Source organism: Lepidochelys kempii, chromosome 10, assembly GCF_965140285.1.
Source record: "Lepidochelys kempii isolate rLepKem1 chromosome 10, rLepKem1.hap1, whole genome shotgun sequence".
Classification (NCBI taxonomy): domain Eukaryota; kingdom Metazoa; phylum Chordata; order Testudines; family Cheloniidae; genus Lepidochelys; species Lepidochelys kempii.
In genome coordinates this window covers 68,053,559-68,075,147 of record NC_136389.1, presented here as the reverse complement: position 1 = coordinate 68,075,147, position 21,589 = coordinate 68,053,559, and the positions used below count along the sequence as shown (strand labels likewise).

The 21,589-nt window shown below is 37.6% G+C and overlaps 1 protein-coding gene across 6 annotated transcripts in view; it reads right to left on the bottom strand.

The window, feature by feature from the left end:
• Positions 1 to 3,183: 3,183 nt before the first annotated feature.
• Positions 3,184 to 21,589, bottom strand: part of EFL1 (elongation factor like GTPase 1) — a 155,480-nt gene continuing 137,074 nt past the window's right edge. For all 6 annotated transcript variants that reach the window (XM_073304081.2, XM_073304079.2, XM_073304078.2 and 3 more), the window contains one exon: positions 3,184 to 4,253. In XM_073304081.2, coding sequence (XP_073160182.1) covers positions 4,065 to 4,253 — 189 coding nt within the window. In that variant the 3' untranslated portion in view covers positions 3,184 to 4,064. The remainder of the gene's footprint in view (positions 4,254 to 21,589) is intronic.

The window sequence follows — 21,589 nt, the reverse complement described above, 5'->3', positions numbered from 1 at the left end:
GCTGAGAAATACATCTTAAAAGCGGCTTGTATTTATTTTAATCAAGCATTACGTTTAGCAATAAAGCTGGCAATGGAGGATCAGTTGATTTAATGGTTGAGCTCTCCCAATTAAATCTTACCATGGTTTGCTTCATCACCAAGTTATTTGTCACGCTTAGCAGAGAGTTTCCAAAACTCTGTCATATTGTCATATGCATGTAACAAGCAGGGAAAAACTGTTCCACGAAGTTGTTTTTGGAATAAAACAGAGAAGTGTGGTTTGAGATTCATGCTTCATAGGCAATCGGATTCTCCTCCCACCAGTGGCTGTTACTGAGAAAACAGATTCTAGATAGAGCCGCTAGAGTGTTTCCAGGTTAGTTACATTTTCTCAGTTCGGTTACTTATTTCAATACATTTTATTTAAAAACTATTTATATTAAGCAGGTGTCCAAGAAAGTTACTCAGCTTTATTCATTACCTGATCATTTATAGCAGCATCTTACATTGTCCCCATGCTGCATATTTTTTGATGCACTTGAAGACAGACCATGGCAAAATAAGAATATTACTGCAAAATAACATATTTAAACAGCCTCTCCCTGGTTAGTCAAGTTTAATAGCTCAAAACCATTTAAATATTCTAGAATCACCCCTGAAGAGTTGCTGAACGTGGGCAAAATGAGAGGTTTTACCCACCCATCTCTCATGTAGGCACTGCTCAGAAGACAAGTAATTTATGGATCAACCTTCTGGAGAGGGTAATATTTCATCTGCTTGAATAAGGTTTCAATAAAATCGTTAGGTGAAACATTATATTTCTATAATGAAAGCAAAGAGGTTGGAAAAGAAAAAGGGTTACTATTACAGTAAAAGTTAAACATTACATCAATTATACACTTGTGCAACACTTAACAGTTGCCTTTACCTTAGGGAGCACAGGCTGTATAAATTACTTCTGACTACTCTCTCTAATTGCCACTCAGAATATTTACATGGAAATGCCAGGTAGGTGCTAAAGAAACAGTGCCTAGCAGTAGCGTATTAAAAATGTGGAGATACTCTGGGAAGAAAATAACCTGGACAACTATGGTTTTATGGTTGTTTGAAACAGAACACATACTGTCCTCTTCTTCACTATTTGCAGTAAGGTTCTAAAAATAGTTGGAAGAAGACTCTAAAGAACTTATCCCCCTTCAGCTTTATGAAATATCAACAGCCCTCCAAGGATACTTATCTGGATTATTCAGCCTTAAACCCTCCTGAATACACAATAGTTGTCTCCCCTTGGTTGCAGAGCTCTAAACACTTAACAATTAAATGAGTGGATACCTTATGTAGTATGTTTTCCCTCCTCTTTTCAGCTTTCTATTTCGTTCAACAGCAAGTTATGGCCACTGAAGAATTTCTTTTCATGTTAATTTAGTTCTGACCCATATAGAGCCTTCTGACTACCACACAGATGCCTGAATCAAATAGCAAAACATCTTGTATACTTTCCTAAGGGGATTCACCTTCACTGGATTTGAGGTTCACTGTGTTTGAAATATTTTCTACTCTAAGACTGAGTGGGCAGAAATTTATTTTATTGTAAATGTGAGTATGTATAAACGAGTGAGAGAGTGCACATCCCAAGCTAATAGTTAGTTCAGAGAGACCAGCTGTCTAAACTTAATTACTTGAGATTTTTGATGGATCTATGCTGGGGAGCAGTATAAAATAAGACAAAGCAGAGTTTCATGTGGCCACCGTTGCAAAATATTACGACTTTTGAACAGTGGCGGGAATCTTTTGCTGTGGAACAGAAGCAGCTTGTAAATCCAACAGAGCTGAAATTACAGATTAATAAAGTATTTATCATGTTTGGCTCTAGGTGATGTGGTGCATTAATGCACCAGCCTTTCAACTCCAGAAAGCTGAATCTAAATCCACATTAAATCGCAAATTACAATGAATTCGGTAGTCAGCACAAACAGCAGTTGTTCAAGATAGGTCCAGGGACCATCTTTCTCCTCTGTGTTTATATAGTGCCTAGCACAAGGGAACCCTAAACCATGACAGACTCCTAGTTGATATTGCAATACAAATAAACAAACAGTAATAATTGCAGTTGAGATTCACATCGTAACAAGGGTAAAGGTAACAAGATAAAGATTGAGGTGTTTGAGCAGAGCTCTGAGGAAACACACACAACACTACTGTCAAGGTTCCTTCCCCACTCTGAACTCTAGGGTACAGATGTGGGGACCTCCATGAAAACCTCTTAAGCTTACTTTTACCAGCTTAGGTTAAAACTTCCCCAAGGTACAAACTATTTTACCCTTTGCCCTTGGACTTCCACTGCCACCACCAAACTTTATCTGGGTTCCTGAGAAAACGTAGTTTGGAAACGTCTTTCCCCCCCAAATCCTCCCAACCCTTGCACCCCACTTCCTGGGAAAGGTTTGGTAAAAATCCTCACCAATTTGCATAGGTGACCACAGACCCAAACCCTTGCATCTTAGAACAATGAAAAAGCATTCAGTTTTCTTACAAGAAAACTTTTAATTGAAGTAAAAAAGAATCACCTCTGTAAAATCAGGATGGTAAATACCTTACAGGGTAATCAGATTCAAAACACAGAGAATTCCTCTAGGCAAAACCTTAAGTTACAAAAAAGACACACAGACAGGAATATTCATTCTATTCAACACAGCTATTTTCTCAGCCATTTAAAGAAATCATAATCTAACACATACCTAGCTAGATTACTTACTAAATTCTAAGACTCCATGCCTGTTCTGTCCCCGGCAAAAGCATCACACAGACAGACACAGACCCTTTGTTTTTCTCCCTCCTCCCAGCTTTTGAAAGTATCTTGTCTCCTCATTGGTCAGGTGCCAGCGAGATTACCTTTTGCTTCTTAACCCTTTACAGGTGAAAGGATTTTTCCTCTGGCCAGGAGGGATTTTAAAGGTGATTACCCTTCCCTTTATATTTATGACAACTACCAAGCCAGTGCTATTAGTTCCATGCTTTCACATTAGCTCAAAATTTGTTTGTAATTTTTGGAGTTAAGAACCGGTGACATTGGCAAGTCTGTGACCTTGTACTGATCCCAAAGTTCAATTGGTTACAGTAATTAAAAACTGCAAAAATTTGATTTTGAATATTTTTCCCCCCGCAACCCCCCCCTTGTTTTTTAAAAACAAAGCCTACTTTATAATTGTTTTCCATGTCAGCGTGGGTTATTCAGAACATATAACAAGAATTTTTATTACCTTATCTACAAAACAGGCTAATGAACTGTGCAACTTTATTGTGATTACCTGCAAAAAGAGTGCTGGTGAACTACGACTATTGGCAAACATGTTTAATAATGAGGTTTTGTTGACACAAATATTTGGTGAATAGCTGTTCTTTGTACAAACAATAGTATTCAAGTGAGTAACAGGGGTATCCATGAGCTAACAGGAGTATTCACTCTTTCCTATTTGCTATTCCTCTCTCTCCTCTTGGAAAAGTTTATATAATCCAATTTGGGAGCAGAAAGAATACCATATGATTTAGATGACAACTCACACACCATGAATAGTGCAGAGTGAACAGTTCATGAACATCACACAGGCTGAAATGTGTAGTTATGGCAAATACTTGTGAACCATAAACGCATAAGAGAAATCAGGATCAGTTTGCAACAGAGTTAAGAACAGAAGAAAAGAGCTAAATTCATTGCCTAATTTATTTGCAATGAATAACTGGACCAGGTCTAGTTTTGATTATATCAGGTAAATTAGAAAGAAAAAAGTTTAAGCAAATAACTTGAAATCCAAGGACAGCAGCTGGGGGACAGTCTGAAAATTGGAGAGAATAATTCCATTGAATTTCTTGTTATGTCTCATTCAAATAAATTACACAAACTGTAGTCTCTATATAAAAGGTTGGAGAGACTCAAGTTTATTAAAACTGAAGCCACAGACAAATTACAGCATATAAGAAATCTTGTGTAAAACCTGAAGTCCAAGATGACATTCTGAATCTGCTGTACAGAAAATAATCCACCTGCACTTAGCTGAGTTAGTGTAGAACTGAAAGTAGGGGCAGTTACTTATTTCTACTGAGAGTTCTTTGCTTCTCAGCATGCTCCACGATTTTTTCTTCTACGTACAGTCCTTTTCGCTTTCTCACTGAATTCATGTACTTGCGGGCCTGGTTCTCAGAGTCTGCCTTTTCCCCAAAGTGCAAATATTCCTCCTCAGTAGTTGGTACCCAGAATGGGTCACCTAAAATTACCTAAAAAGAGAAAATTATAGAAAGAGGTACATAAATTTTTTAAAAAGCAGATTAGAGCATTTTGGGTAAGTTTTTGTGTTCTAAATTACCATATTTTTATAAGTGAAATCTGAAAGAAAAGAAAAGAAAAGAAAAGAAAAGAAAAGAAAAGAAAAGAAAAGAAAAGAAAAGAAAAGAAAAGAAAAGAAAAGAAAAGAAAAGAAAAGAAAAGAAAAGAAAAGAAAAGAAGGTAGGTATGGCTTCCTAGGTGGCGTACAATAAGCTATTCAAGCCAAACACATTTAAGCAGCCTTAACATGTTCAATGAGTGGAGTACTCACTTTTTGTAACTTATCTTTATGCATTTGCTCTTGGATTTAAAAAAAAAAAGCAGAGATTTGGCAGAATGATCATAGAGGCATTAAAATCAAACTAAAAAACTCATTTTCAGTTTCAAAAAGCCACTTCTCATTTAGATTTTTGTTGGATTTTCCCAGCCTGTGATTTTACTGGCGTTCAGTTGCACTCAGAGAAAACACTCATTTCTATGTCTCAGATTCCTCAATCCCTGTGCAAAACCTTAGTAAAACCAGCCAATGTTCTTGACAAGGCCTGGGGAGAGATGAAATCCTCATTCCTGGAGCTAAAGCTTGCCCCTGGAGCTGCTCTTGTAGCCTAAAGTCTGTCATAATGCCTGTGGGACTTGTGAAACCTCCTCTACAGGAGGTTTTGGTTGGTGGATCTACATAGTCATGGACTAAACAGACATGCCCTTATCTCAGCCTTGTACCAGAAACGCAACACTCAGCACGGAAAAAGTGGCAGAGGTGTAGAGACCCCCCTGCATAGTCTCCTTGAAGCCTTCCCCACTTTACCCTGGACAGAAGCTGGGAGACTCTTTTTATCATATAATGATACATGGTATTCATATTCACCGTCCATTCAATGGTGGGCTACCAGGATAGCCAATCTTCATGATAAAGATTCTCTGTGCTCTTCAGTAGCACGACACCAGATTGAAACTGGTCCAATATGCCTCCTTACAGTGTAAAAATGACACCCACAACCTATGGATATTAACTACGGTAAGCTGTGTTAATATTATGAATTTAAAAGGTAAATAGGGACTGAGAACGTATTTTCATTTCTTTATTAGGTCAGAACAAATGGAATATTTCATGTGTGATGAAACAAGTAATATTGGATCTTATCATTGGAATTCATATTTTTTAAAAGAACACATTACAGAAAAGAATTGAATGGACAACTCTTAACTCACTAACTGAATGAAGCAAACCACAGGCTGGGTCTGTAGGGCTATATTCACAAAGGGGACTTAGGGACCAACATCCAACTTTTAGGCACCACTGTCATTCACAAAACCACAACTCAGCTGCTGCATAAAACTCTGCAGGGATGTAAAGTCTCTACGCACCCAATTTGCCACTGCTAAAGTCCTTAAGGTGCCTCAATTTTGGTGGCTGGGCATGCATAGACACTTTAGTCTTGACACTGCTCAGCAGTTTGGCATCTAAATCATGCCTAAACCCTGGCAAGATTCACAAACTATGTTCCCCTGCCTATCTTGTCTCTGCCTGTCTCTTCCCCTGCCTATCCTGTCCTGATCCGGGACGCATGCTTTGAGCACACCTAAACCCACCTTCTGCCCAGTAGTTAGGGAACCCTCCTGGGAGGTGCGAGAACCAAGTTCAAGTCCCTGCTGCATGTCGGGGAAAGTGGGGAGTCAAACCAAGCCTCCCATCTCCTGGGTGAATGCTCTAACCACTAGGCTAAAGGTTATAAGGTGAGCAGCCTTGTCACCACTACCTCTTTTTTTAAGGACTGATTCAGCTTAGGTGCCTAACTCCAGGAGAGGGTTCACAGTTGTGAATCCTGAGTGGACCTAAGTGTCTCCCTCCCTGAAGTTAGGCACGGTCCTCCATTTGAGGGGCAGGACTTAGGCAGGCCACATCCTTGTCCTTAGCTTTTCTTACGAGCTAACTCAAGCAGCTCTCTGTTCAATGTGCTGGCTTTTGTGAATCCCTGTTTGGGTGCCTAACTCTCCCCATGCACTGTAGAGGGAGCCAAGGTGCAGAACTTGGGACGGCATATTCCACTAGGCAGGCATGGTGCCTAAAAGTGAGGTGTTGCAGTGCCTAAGACCTCCTTGTGAATCTCAGTGTAGGCCTCTATTATCTTAAAAAAAAATTGGACTTTTTGATAAGCCACTGGGTGCGTGCAAGAGAGAAACAGCCATGATAAACTGATAAAGAGAAGACCTGACAACAATGTGTTTGTTCCAGTTATAAAAGATACTTAATTCAAGAGCTCTCAAGGTCCCAACTGATATATCCAGATAAAAAGAAAATGTTGACTTTTATACTGGATGGTCAAAGCAATTATTTTTGAGTTCTTGGAAGTCCAAAAAGCCAAGAAATAAACACCAGATAACATGAAGGTCTAGTAACCTGTAGGTGCCCTTTGTTGCTGCTGGGATTCTCGTACAAAGACACTTTAAACATGTCTTCTACACTGACTCATTGAAGATCTTTTCTTGGAAGAGACATAGCATAGGGGGATGTACCCCTCAAAACAGAATAGGGCTGCTTGTTCAAATTAATTGCTTTTCTTAAGCTGAAGAACATATGTGGACAGGAGATTGGAAAAAGCTGGATTCTCCTAGATTGAAGTCACAAAGAAATCCTTACTGGAAACATAAGAAGATTTATCATGAATACAGCTACCTGTTAAATGTATCTGTTTTCCAGTCTATAAGGAATGACCGCTAGAATCCTAGACTAAAGATTACCATTATCTCCTTCATTTACATTTGTAATACAATTTTTAACTGAATTGCTGAACTACAAGTTCAGCTAAATGTGGACAAATAATCAAGATCTTGTAATAGTTAACAGATATTTTCCACTGGATAATTATAAATTTTTTTTCTTAATCATGTCCTGAATAAGAGCACTTAAATCAATAACTCTGTGTTTGTATGTGTGAATGAGAGATCAAGTTACATTCAAGCCCAAATACAGACAAGTACTACTCAGACTACTGTGTTTGAACTTTGAGTTAGTACAGTGCTATCATCAGCTGAGATTGTGGAATTCTGTACACTGAATGAGTATGCAATAATGAAACACATTTGATTTTACTACTGTTAGTGACTATCATACTGAATTAAAAAGTTATAGATGTATACATGAATGTTCTAAGGACTACATTTAAGAATCCACTTTCGACTTATTCTTACTTAGTAAACTTTATCATAGGTACAAGGAATTAGTCCTAAATCATTAAGAGTGTTCATCAAATCTTAGGCTCATATAAAATGTGTGTGTAATCAAATCTGGGAAATGGTCCTTGGTGAATTGATGTTTGGGTAATTAACCAAAATTGTATGGGGCTTTAGTCCTGAGATTCAACTTTTCCTTTCCATTAGTGGACTATTATCTATGAAGGAGCCTAAAAGTAACTGGAATTAATAAGGCATTGAGGAACTTATAGTTACAATTAACAAGGTCACCTTGCAAGAATGTTACATACGAATACTGAATGATAAATCTGACTACTGAATGTCAGTTTAAGTTATTCAGTTGATAAGTTTCAAAATCATATGTTAAGTTTCTAATAATCATCAATGCACTACCCCTAACAGAAATTAATGAAATCAATACATTTGATAAAAGACCATGTTTCTTTAATTAAATCCCATGAATTACTGAGAACAGCAGTATAGGTAAATATCAATTGTGTTTTACACATTTTTCTCACAATAATCAAGGACATTATTTTAAATTATTTTTGAAATACATGGTTAGAGCTGTTTTAGTACTGAGACAAAGACCAGGAACTTCCAACTTTAGACAGTTTTACCCCCAAATCTGGAATTTTTAAGTGTGTGTGTGGGGGGGAGGAGTCTTATTGTATTTATTGTACTTGACTCCGTTTGTAACTGCCATATGGCATTTTAAGACAAGGAGGGCCATTTAAAACTATTTAAATTGAACTAACAAAAACAGGAAAGGAGATATTGACTTAAAATTGGCAAAATATGAAGAAAAATTCCCTAAAAGCATCACATTTTATCAACTATTAATTTAAAAAAACCCAGGTTTTAGAAAGCCCAGTTTTGCTGACATACTTGTAAATTATGAAGCTTAGTGTAATTCAAAAGTAAGAAATTACATTGCACTGTAAATCATGCAGTATCTGTTTCATAATGAGGTTACAGTGACTAAAGCTGGAAGTGACTAAAGCTGGAGATGGCTATTTTGGACAAGATGACTTAAAAGTGCACCATAAGCTCAATCTTGCAAAGCACTGAGCACACGGACCCGGAGCCATCAAAGTGCTGAAACATGCTTAAAATTAAGCATGTGCATAATCCCAGTGAAATAAATGGGATGATTCATACACAAAGTTACACCCAAACTCCCACTTCTATTGGTGGAAACCGAACATGCTCATGGTGGTCTGGCAGGAAACCAAGGAAAAAAATCAGTGCACTATATTAATATGAAAATTAGCTTCCCAAACAGGACTAGATTTTTTTTTTTTTAATATGCACATTTGTGATTCACTGACCACAGGAATATCTGTGAAAATAACCTAAATCTGCATATTTCTACTGTCTCTGGCAGTGGCACTTCTGATTAACCAAGGCTCACAAGCTCACAATGCATAGCCATTCTGATATTTTGAACAAGAACTCATGCTCTCATAATCTATACTTAAAACACAAAGACCGTCTCTTGTTTATGCTTATAAGTATGGGAACTTGGCTGCACAAAACTTCCAAAAAAGATTAGAATGATCCAGACTTGGGCCACTTACAAGGCATGTTACTAATTGCTCCACTTTGCTGAAGCTTCCCCATCATCGCAGGAAAATTAACCCAGGCATGCACATATCCGCATGCACACACAATATGCCTCAAGAAAAGCCTCCTCTAACCAAGGAAGGGATATGACAGAACACTCTATGGAGTCCATTAGAAACCTCATTATACAGATTTAATTTAATTGAGAAATGTTTAGATACTATGTGGATGGGTGCTTGAGGAAAAACCTAAGACCGACACGTTTTCCCATTAGTGTAGGAAGAAGTTATTTCACTTACATTAACTAAAATTTTATGCCTGGATGCCTTTTCTGTTGATGAAAGAACAGGAGCTATGGACTTCACAGGCATTTCTAGCTCTCAAGAAAGTAGACTGTATAGAAACAGGCTCCAAGAAAAAGTAACCACATTGTAGTAACAGTTAACAATAGGTTACGAAAAGGCATGGCTGGCCTGGGCACATTAGATAATATCATGCTAAATTATATAGCATGATAGATAATATCATGCTAAATTATAGCTAAATTATGGCAAAGAAGATACAACTAGAAAGAATTTACGAGAATTCAGGAAATAAATTGTGCATTTTCCCTGAGAAGTCACCAAACCAGCCACAGAAGTATGACCCTAACATAGCGTGCAGAGTCCTTGTGTGAGGCACAGAAAAAGAAAACTTTACATTGTCGGTCTGTGAAATATCCCCGACTCTGTGGGATGAAGGCAAGAGCACAGAAGAGAGATCATCTATCTCTTAGTAACAATCAGCCAATGGACCGAAGCAGATGAATGTACCTGGTGGTGACCATCCATATCCTGTTCAGAGAGTGCAGGCAGGCATAAGAATGAAACACTTCCCTATAATACTGCAGAGCAGTTCTCATTAGTTTGCTTCCATTGGGGAGCTGTCAGAACACTGGGCATAGGTTCCATAGGAGCAGTGCTGAGTAAGTTTTTGGCTCTTGAACTACTGTTTGTATATTTGGGGGCCACACAGGAAAAGGTTCTCGATGTCTATGTGGCTGAAATGGAATTTTTATCAAAACAGAACCCTAAATGATTCATTATGTTCTCAATGGAATAATCCTCTTGGCATAGTCTGAGCTGCTAAAGAGAAAGCAGTTAAGGTTGATCTTGGAGAGAAAAAAAAAAAAACATCCACAAATGTTATTTATCTTATGCTCCAAGTCATTTTCACTTAAAATTCCCTTTGTAAGTTTCCAAATATATTTTAAAGTTTTGCATTGCAACAAAAAGTAAGATAAAAGTATATCTTATAATACATTTTAAAAATAGATATACCAAACTATACTGCACATACATGTTAAATATGACTGACAGTTTATTAACATTGCTTTTTGCAGTGGAAAATGTTGTTATATTCCCACACAAAAACCTCTGTCAAAACAGAATTAGGGTTGAGAATATACTGCCCTAAAACAATAAAATGTTACAGTTAAAAAAAAAATCAGGAAATTCAATTAACAATCTAACAACCTTTACTCTGCCCTATTTTCTATGCCCATCCTCCACTTGGGGATTGATAATGCTGACCAGAGGCCACATGAAACTTATTTTAGCCTAGCTATTCACACTGTAATTCTAATATTGTCTAAGAGACATTGCTGGGAGGCACTATATAAAATATGAAGAGAAAAAATAAACATTGTAATTTGTAAATGTAAACTTCACTTGAATTTTTTTCAATCTGTGAGATTATGGTTTTCCTGCCATTATGGAATAAATGCTTTTGAGAGAATAGCAAGAAATCCAGAAGTATATTTTAAAATGCCACTACAGTGGATGCAATTTGACAGAGTTACAGAAATAAACATTTTCTTTTCTTTATGCAACTAAGAGTTCTCACTACTATATATGAGCTGATTTTTGCTGTAGCATGACCCAACCACTATCTGGTCAATGTTCAAAGAAAGTAGTAGGGAGGACAGTGACAATCCACAGCTATGCAAATATCATCTCAGAGTGGAAAATGGCTACTTCTCAAAAGGGCATACATTATAATTAGAAGAAAAAATGATTTTAAAGTTGATTTGCAAAGCTAATTAAAATTGTGGCTTTTAAAAAGTATATTTTGATTGAACATTTAGGTAACGGATCGTTAAAACATAATTTACTTCATTACAGGTGAAGTACTTTTCTAAACACATCAATATAAAACATGATACAATAAAATGAACTCGAGCACACTTCTGTGATAATAGATTTTGAGAATGGGATTTCTTAAATGCAAAGCAATCTGTTTATGATGGAAGTGTTTTTATTCTTCCATTTAATAATTATTTCACTGATCAACTTTATATAAAGATTTTGGAATTTATATTTTCTCTTTATTTAAGACTAAACTACAAGCAAGTCACTACTAAAATTCCAATATAATTAAATACATCAGTGAAATACATGCTGAAAATTGTGACAGAATAATGGCTAACCTCTTGTGTTCACCAACTCCCTTGCAAAAGTATAAGCCAACTGAAGGTATAAATAAGTGGTGTTTACAATAACATCAGCCAGGGGGTCATGTATTTTTAGTAGATGAACACATTAACTAAAATACTGTAGGGTATTCTTGAGAAAAAAAATTGTAAAGCATAGAAAGATTTAACTACACAGAATCAACAATCTTTAATACCAAATTTCCTAAACAAATCCTCAAAAGAAAGCACACACAACTCATTTACTACAGCAAGCTGAATTCTAAAAAGAAAACGAACCTAATTTTCTCTTAATCTAATTGTCTACATGTTAACCATTCAAGGCAGAAATGTCTTTGTGCCTTCAACACAGACACAACTCCTTATTAGAGAGACAGTCTCTAATAATTAACTCCTAAAAATGTTCATTTCTATTTAAATACTATTGAGAATGGATTTTTTCTTAAATCCTACAAACAGGTATATAACATGCTTATATGTAAATACAGTAAATAAATGGTTTAACACTTGATATTAATAAGGATTCATTTCAATTCTAATAATACTTGGATTATATTGGCATGGTTTTGATGATGGTGATCCATGTGTATTGCAGTAGCACTCTTGGCTCCATTGTGTGAGGCACTGTAACAACATATGGCAAGAGACATTTCCCGAGCCTTACAGCCTAATTAGACAAGACAAAAATGACCAGACACCTCCATTTTCTGAGTCCATTAAGAAGACAGCACTTATACGTTATAGTGATAGGTGCTATTTAAAAAACAAACAAACAGAGCTCTCCCCTTCTTAGTCTCCTGAGTTCAAAGATCACCATCTGATGGGGGCATATCCTCCAGCGTTTCAGTGAGGGATATTGCTTCTCCCTTATCCATGTCTGAAGCCATCTTCGAATTTTATTCGGATACAGTTAATTTGCAACTTGTATCCAAACAAACATGCACTCTTTCTCATACACACATGCTTTTTTTTGGTTCCTCGTAATTTCTCAAGCAAATTCCTTTGAAATTATTTTCCATACTTTGTGCTGGCTGAAAGTTATTTTTGGAAAGTTTGAGCCAAGTCCATTCTATTTTTTGAGTTGTGAGTGGAGGGGAAATACTTTCCCTATAGTTCCGATTGGGGTGTCTGTTCTTGCATATCTTTTTAAAATGGCCGAGATTAAAAACTTCAAACCTGACTTCTTTTATAGTCCTCATCAAGACGAAAACAAAAATGAAGAATCCACTTTTGAAGAAAACTGGGTTCAGCAGTTTTAAAGTTGTGTATGTTTAACCTCAGCAGTTCTGTATGTGCCCATTACACTGTTTCTGTTTTGGCTTTGAAGGATCCCCTTAATTAAAGGTGCACTACAGTTTAGCAGTCTTTTTTCATTATTTCTACCTTCCAAAAAGGAAGGAAATCCAAACAGCAATATTTGATCCAAAAAGCTAGTGTTAATGCAGTTTTAAGGATGAAAAATGTAGCACACAAGTCATACAAAATCCAAAGGTTAAAGTTTCTGTGACATTAATTGATACTTTTTTTTGGCTGGGAATAAAACTGCTTGCCAGATAGTAACTGTCCCATTCCCTAGTGTATGAACTGGATATATGGTTGTTTTAGGGCCATTCATCAAATACTATGGTGAGAAGTGTGGAACATAAGTAGAACAAAACAGAAGACTAATAGTAGTGAAGAGAAGGAGTACCTGTGGCACCTTAGAGACTAACAAATTTATTTGAGCATAAGCTTTCGTGATCTACAGCTCACTTCATGAAAGCTTATGCTCAAATAAATTTGTTAGTCTCTAAGGTGCCACAAGTACTCCTTTTCTTTTTGCAAATACAGACTAACACAGCTGCTACTCTGAAAGTAGTGAAGAGATATCTTTAAAAGGAAACGGGGGGGTGGGAATACCCAATAAGTGATTTCTCTCCAAATTTACTCTATGCCCAGAGTGAGGAAATAAGAGTAAAGCATTGCACTATATTCTGAATCAGCTGCTGGTGACAAATGTGGAGGATCTTTTCCATACTGACTCGCACTCTTTGCCACTTATCCTCATCCCCAACTAGATGTTTTATGTAAGACCTCAGAATCCAAGATCTTTAATGACTGTGATCGCATTTGTTCCCATTATTTAGAAAAAGTAAAGGCCCTGGTTCAATATTGCTCGGTTCAAGAATTATATCACTTTGTATTGCTGCAAATATGGAATGGGTTAACATACAACATAACAAGTTCTGAACCAAAGAATTATAAAGAGTACAATATTTTCTTTTCAAGTCTATTACATGTACTTTCATACAGGTATCTGAAGAGTGAAACTGTAAAAATAGATTGCTGACTTCAGTGACTAACTTGGGAAAGGTATGTAATTTTATTTCTGCTTTCTACTCCTTAAACTATTTTCCCTCAAAAGCTTGACTGGAAATTACATAGGTTTGGTAGAATACAATTGAAAAAAATGACAGAAGTCAGAAACTGGAGAGCAAAGACCATTTATTCCAATTCTAAAACCAACTTCCAAAAGCCTCTACAGACCAAAGAAGTATTTTGATCCATGATATTTAATTCTCTTTCAGTGGCTGGAGATTTCAAGAGAGTCCTACTCTCCCATCAAATACTTTATGGAAAAAGTTTACATTTTTACGACAGTTTTTCCCCCAAGCCAAAGAGCAAAAGTGACATTTTGGAGTACTCTGTAGCTCTTAATATCCTCTGAGGGGACTGATAGGTGGTTTTTCAATTTCTAAAATTTTCCTGGGGGTCAACCAGGGTTAATATCTGCATAGACCATTCAGCACCTTCTGGTTATCAGACCAACACTCGAGGTACCTGATCACTCAATGCTCTGAAAAGGTGGTTAAAAACCTAAAACAGGATGTAGCAGCCAATGAGATTTGTAGCTAGAAGTCACAAATCAGTTTGTTTAATGAAAACAATGACTAAGAATAATGATTTACATTTGTGTAGCACCCTTCAGCCTCAAAACTTATGTCAATACAAGGATTTTTTCTATAGGATTTCCCAACATAGCAACCACTGGTGCATTCCTTTGGTGGTAGCAACAGTGGCAAATTTTATTTTTCTACTCCTTTGACTTCACTTATTCCACAGCTTTTATTTCATACAATATGCTGACCTATTCCCAAAATGAGAGGAAAAAAAGATAGCATAAAACCTTGGCAGGTTACACAGCTGTCAGAAAAGGATTAGATCGTTTGGCAGTTCACCAGTATATGTTTCAAAGCCAGCTTAGCAAGATATTTAAATTTTAAAATGTGTTCTTCAGTTATGGAACTGCCCTACCACAAAACTAAAGTAACTGAACTAGGGCATATAGTTGCTTGTGTTTATAGTACTGAATTAAGAACAGCCCAGTTTCTCAGCTCAGTGTTACTCATAACATTAAAGTCTTTTCATGAGGTGTTAGACCCTGATCCTGCACTTTGACATAGTCGCCAAGAAATCAACGAGATCACTTGTGTGTGCAAAATAAAGCATATGACTAACTACGCATTTGTGTGGGGTTTCTGTTATTTGCATCCAAAACTGGAACGGAGACCTTCGTTTGTAAATGCCATAAAGCCAGGCGCACATACTTACATTTGTAAGTTGTGAACTACAAACTGACTAGGTGCATGAGAGATTTTAAAAAAGTTAACCAAAAAAAAGAAATTTACTAACTCACCTAGGCAGACACACATTATGTTATTTTTTAAAGATGTTTTAGTGTGTGGGGAAAAACTTGAATTTGGTATTTCTAAAAATGACTTATCTTTACAGACAGCAAATTCACTGCTTTGTTCTTCCTCTGTTTTGAATATTAAAATTATCTATCATCTTAGGTAAACATTAAAATTCTCTTCGGAGACATATGACATTTCGAGACTTTAGAAAATTTCCCTAATTAAATTTCTTCAGCTCCTGTTAGGGTGACCAGATAGCAACTGTGAAAAATTGGGACAGGAGGATCGGGGGCAATAGGCACTTATATAGGAAAAAGCTCCGAATACCAGGACTGTCCCTATAAAATCAGGACCTATGGTCACCCTAGGTCCAGTCCCACAAATTGATCTGTTAAGGTGGACCCTTAATGCCTCCCTTTGCAGTACAAGAGGCTTATGCAGCAAGTGTGAAAGTAGAAGCCGCTATATAAAGATGGAAGTTTCTCCAGTGGCACTCATCACATAGTCTTAATGTTTTGCAAAAACACAGCTTTTTACAGGATGGTGAAGGGTAATATTTTTCAATCTTAATTACCCAGAATGAAATATTTATGTATCAATTTATATTTTACACTCACAAAAACTGCATTAAAAGAACACTGAGGTTGCGAAGTCAAGCGCTCGAAAGACAGGAATGCCAGAATGAATGTTGCCCAGGCAACCCTAGTTCAGGCTCCTTGTGTGAAAGCATTGTGATAATCTTCAATTATATGACCACATACTAATTTTTCTACAGTACCCTTCCTCTTTCAGTGCACAGGCTGGACTTGCTCTGGGAATGAATCAGGGTTGTTTAGTGAAGAAGACTTATCTGTAGTAGTCCTGACTTATTTGTTGAAGAAGTTAGAAAATGTGTATTATTATTTTTTCCCCACATATTTAACAAGTGTGAGTGGAAGGAAAAGAACATTATAGCCACACTTTAATGAACACTAAAATCACAAAATCGGCTCAAGGAACCCTCTTTTCATTTTTATCTATTTTAAAACCCCACAACTGTTCTGGCTAATTAAATACCCACCATTTAATATGCCTAACATCTGGAGACAGGTTTGAAAGGTTCCAGATGACTTCTAAGAATTACTTAAGTGTCAGGACTACCATCAAGATGATGATTCATTTGGACCTCAGTCTGATTTCAGATTAAATAGATTTTAAGGAAAAAAGAACTGTTATGTCACCCCTTGTCTGACCACCTCAGACAATAGCACAGACCAAAGAACCTCACCCAATAATTTCTGCATCAAGCCCATAACTTCTGTTTGAGTTTTAAATTTTTAAAAGATACAGGCTTGATTTAAAGACTTCAGGTGAAGAAGAATCCACCATGTACCACATTCAATCTTCTTTTCCTCTAACTTTTCCTTTAACTTTATAGTAAATTGTGTAGATTATTCTAATATTTATCTAACACTACTCTAAAGAATTTGGACAAAGTCACATATTTACTTTTGAAATATGTTTCTTTTACCTTGAAATAATTAAAACACTAAAATAGCAGCTATCGTTGCCCAATTTGGAATGTGTAAATTAGCTTCAACAGGAGAGATTGAGAGAGACATGCCCCAGAATACCTTATGCCCCAGTAGTTAATAAGGGAACTTTCTTGGTAGGAAGGAGACCAAGTTCACATCCCTACCATACATCTGGCAAAGCAGAGACTTCAGCTTGCGTCTCCTACAGCCTGAGTGAGTGCCCTAACCACTGGGCTAAGAATTACAAGTGGGGACCATCTTCCCCACCATGCTGCCCTTCTGGCTGTTTTGTGAATCTAGCCCTTTCAAAATGCCCAGAAACAAAATATTGTGTTGAATTACATTTCATTTGACACAAACTGGACTTTTTATGTTTGCTGGAAAATGTTGGCATTTTTGGATTTGGTTCAATGTGAACCAATTTTTCCCTCCCGATTTTACAGAACTGCCAGCTAACTGAAAAATCAGTTATTCTCCCAGCTCTAGTCACATATTTCTTCTGCCCTGACCAATGAATCAGGATATCATTTCAATCAAATCTAGAAAATCCCATGACAAACAGATAGATTGTACAAAGATTGTATAATGCCAGAGAGTCGTTGTCCGAAACAGATTTGCCCACATTTCCGTAACAGCAGCAATTACATTTTCGGAACTGGAAATTTGCTAAGCAGTTACTGAAACTATGGCTCAGCTGCAGAAACTGTGATATCATACTACACATGAGCATATTCTTTCCATCCTCTTGCGAAAATCTGGGTATTTACGTACATATGGGTTCATTTAGTGGGAGCATAGTAGTTACGAATCCTAAAGAAAGTCAAAGGGAAAATTCATTTTCTGGAAACTTCCTATCTGGAATTAACACCCCCCCGATTGATTTACCTGCTGGGCATGGATACTGGAGGCATCTGAGATTTGGTACAAAGGTGCTCTGGAGATAAGCCACCCCCCATCAGTTGCTCATAACCTCAGCCATGCAGAACACAATGCCATCCACAGCCTAAGGAACAACTCTGAAATCATAACGAAAAAGGCTGACAAAGGAGGTGCTGTCGTCATCATGAATAGGTCGGAATATGAATGAGAGGCTGCTAGGCAGCTCTCTAACACCATATTCTACAGGCCATTACCCTCTGATCCCACTGAGGCTTACCAAAAGAAACTACACCATCTGCTCAAGAAACTCCTTGAAAAAGCACAGGAACAAATCTGCACAGACACCCCTAGAACTCCGACCAGGGGTATTCTATTTGCTACCCAAGATCCATAAACCTGGATATCCTGGACACCCCATCATCTCAGGCATTGACACCATGACAGCAGGACTGTCTGGCTATGTAGACTCTCTCCTCAAGCCCTATGCTACCAGCACTCCCAGCTATCTTCGAGACACCACTGACTTCCTGGGGAATCTATAATCCATTTGTGATCTTCCAGAAAACACCATCCTAGCCAATATGGATGTAGAAGCCCTCTACATCAACATTCCATACAAAGATGGACTACAAGCTGTCAGGAACAGTATCCCCGATAATGTCACAGCAAACCTGGTGGCTAAACTTTGTGACTTTATCCTCACCCACAACTATTTCACATTTGGGGACAATGTATACCTTCAAACCAGCGGCACTGCTATGTGTACCCGCATGGCCCCACAGTATGCCAACATTTTTATGGCTGACTTAGAACGCTTCCTCAGCTCTCATCCCCTAACGCCCCTACTCTACTTGTGCTACATTGATGACAGCTTCATCATCTGAACCCATGGAAAAGAAGCCCTTGAGGAATTCCACCATGATTTCAACAATTTCCATCCCACCATCAACCTCAGCCTGGACCAGTCCACGCAAAAGATCCACTTCCTGGACACTACAGTGCAAATAAGCGATGGTCACATAACCACCACCCTATACTGGAAACCTACTGACTGCTATACTTACCTACATGCCTCCAGCTTTCATCCAGACCACATCACACAATCCACTGTCTTCAGCCAAGCTCTAAGATATAACCACATTTGCTCCAATCCCTCAGACAGAGAAACACCTATAGGATCTCTATCAAGCGTTCTTAAAACTACAATACCCACCTGCTGAAGTGAAGAAAGATTGACAGAGCCAGAAGAGTACCCAGAAGTCACCTACTACAGGACAGACCCACCAAAGAAAGTAACAGAACACCACTAGCCGTCACCTTCAGCCCCCAACTAAAACCTCTCCAGCGCATCATCTACAACCTACCCTGAAGGACGATCCCTTACTCTCACAGACCTTGGGAGACAGCTTACAGACAGCCCTCCAAACTGAAGCAAACACTCACCAGCAACCACACAACAAAAACACTAACCCGGGAACAACAAACCCCATTGCCAACTCTGTCCACATATCTATTCAAGGGACACCATCATAGGACTCAATCACATCAACCACACCATCAGGGGCTCTTTCACCTGCACATCTACCAATGTGATATATGCCATCATGGGCCAGCAATGCCCCTCTGCCATGTACATTGGCCAAACCGGACAGTCTCTATGCAAAAGAATAAATGGACACAAATCTGATGTCAAGAATTATAACGTTCAAAAACCAGTCGGAAAACACTTCAGCCTCCCTTAACACTCAATTACAGACCTAAAAGTGGCAATTCTTTAACAAAAAACTTCAAAACCAGACTCCAATGAGAAACTGCAGAAGTGGAATTAACTTGCAAACTGGACACCATCAAAATTAGGCCTGAATAAAGACTGGGAGTGGATGAGTCATTACACAAGCTAAAAACTATTTCTCCATGCTAACTTCCACCCCCTACTGTTTCTCACACCTTCTTGTCAACAGTTTGAAATGGGCCATCCTGATTACCACTATAAAAGTGATTTTTCCTCCTGCTGATAGTAGCCCACTGTTATTGATTTGTCTCATTAGAGTTGGTAAGGCAACCCCCATCTTTTCATGGTGTGTGTGTGTGTGTGCGCGCGCATATGTATGTATTATATATTTATATTCCTACTGTATTTGATGAAGTGGGTTTTAGCCCACGAAAGCTTATGCCCAAATAAATTTGTTAGTCTCTAAGGTGCCACAAGTACTCCTCGTTCTTTTTTCTCCAGATGAGTACTCCCAAAATCGTAGAAACACTTAACACAGTGGTTCGAACCCTTTTTTTGGTTTGGAGCATCTCATTTGTAATGAATTTGAATGTAAATCATTCCCCCACCCCCTGCCCATATTCCTAAAGCTGTCACTGAATCTCACCTATTTTCTGTCTCTTTTCTCTCCCTTCGTTCTGGTCTGTTTTTTAAGGTCTCCTTTTTCCTTTCTAAGTACTTTTGAGGTTTTGCTCTCCATTTTTTTAAACTTTGTTTTCTTTCTACCCCATTGTTTCCCCAAATCTCTTCTCCTCTTCTTTGCCTTTCTGTGAAGCCTGAGTTCTCAATCTTTTCCCTTTCTTCCTCTCTACAGGTTATTCCATGACCTGTATGTATACTGAACTAAAATTACATAACGCTGGAAGAAGCTGAGAAAGCTACAGTATTATTGCTGCCTGAGAAGGTTAAGCACTTGGCACACCACATTTTGTAATACTGGTGTATGGTACCACCACTGAGAAAGAACAAAAGTAGTTTCTAGATGTACTACATCAGGTGTTCCCACACTCTTTCACAGTGTGGACCTTTCCATTGTGACTGCATAGACCCTTCCTCCTTTCCACCATTAGTGACCACATAGTATTCCTGTTGTGATTACAGCAATAGTTCACACAGAAATAATATTAAGAATGTATTTTTAGCAGTCTTTCAGTGCAATTTAGAAGCTGGAAATAAAGAAGAGGAGCCAGCATCATGACCAGCCATTTTCTCTGTGGATCACCAGCAAGCATTTCATTGACAAAGAGTGCTCTACAGACCATAGTTAGCAACCACTGTTCTACACTATCACTGTAAGAAACAGATCTCAGACACACTGGGGAGAACTGATTTATGAAATCACAAAATAGCAACTCCACAGAAGATAAAGATAATATAAATTTAATTTTTAATTAATTTTTCGAAGTCTGATTTCTCACTTTGAAAACAGATTTTAAAAAGTAACCAAAAAAGTTAAACTGCAGCTAAACATTATTTTAAAATATACAGTTTAAATGGATAGTACAGACCTGCTGACTGTTGTTACCCATGAACCTGCTTTTAGCTCCTTTGATGGGTCTGCTGAGTCTTTTTACTATTCACTTTTGTTCCTCTTGAACAAAGAACTGAAACTGAAAGCTTGCCCTGCCTTCTATACTTCAAGATCAACTATCCCTATGATGGGAACAGAGTAGCATGTCTCTGAACTGATTTCATTTCTTAGAAGTTCCCCCACCCTCATTTGTCCCTATGTAGAGGCATCACTTTCATCTCCCCATTTCTTTCTGAAGTGCCAAAGGCAGACACCATTTCCTTTCCTGCCAGTCCTGGCTTGGAATTATCCAAACATATTTAGATACTAGAAAGCACAAGAAATAGATGTTGATTAGTGCCTTATAACTACTGAAACACGAGTATTGTCTAGAAAAGTTTGCTGATCAACAACAGAATATTTTACTGACCAATAAAAAGATTACTTCTGATATGCCAGGAATTATATTTATTGCCACATTTTTGTCTTAATGGTAACATTTATTTGAAGCAGGTTACCACAGAACCCACATGAAAACAGCAGCATATCAACTCCAGAGAAAATATTTTGTGAAAAAGTTATTTTGTTATCCAAAACACTTTTTACTTTTCAGAACAATCTAAAAATATCCAAACAGGACAGAAATATTTATTTCTGAAGAGCATAAAAGCTACTTTTTCATCTTTATTTTGAAAAGAATGAATCAAATGC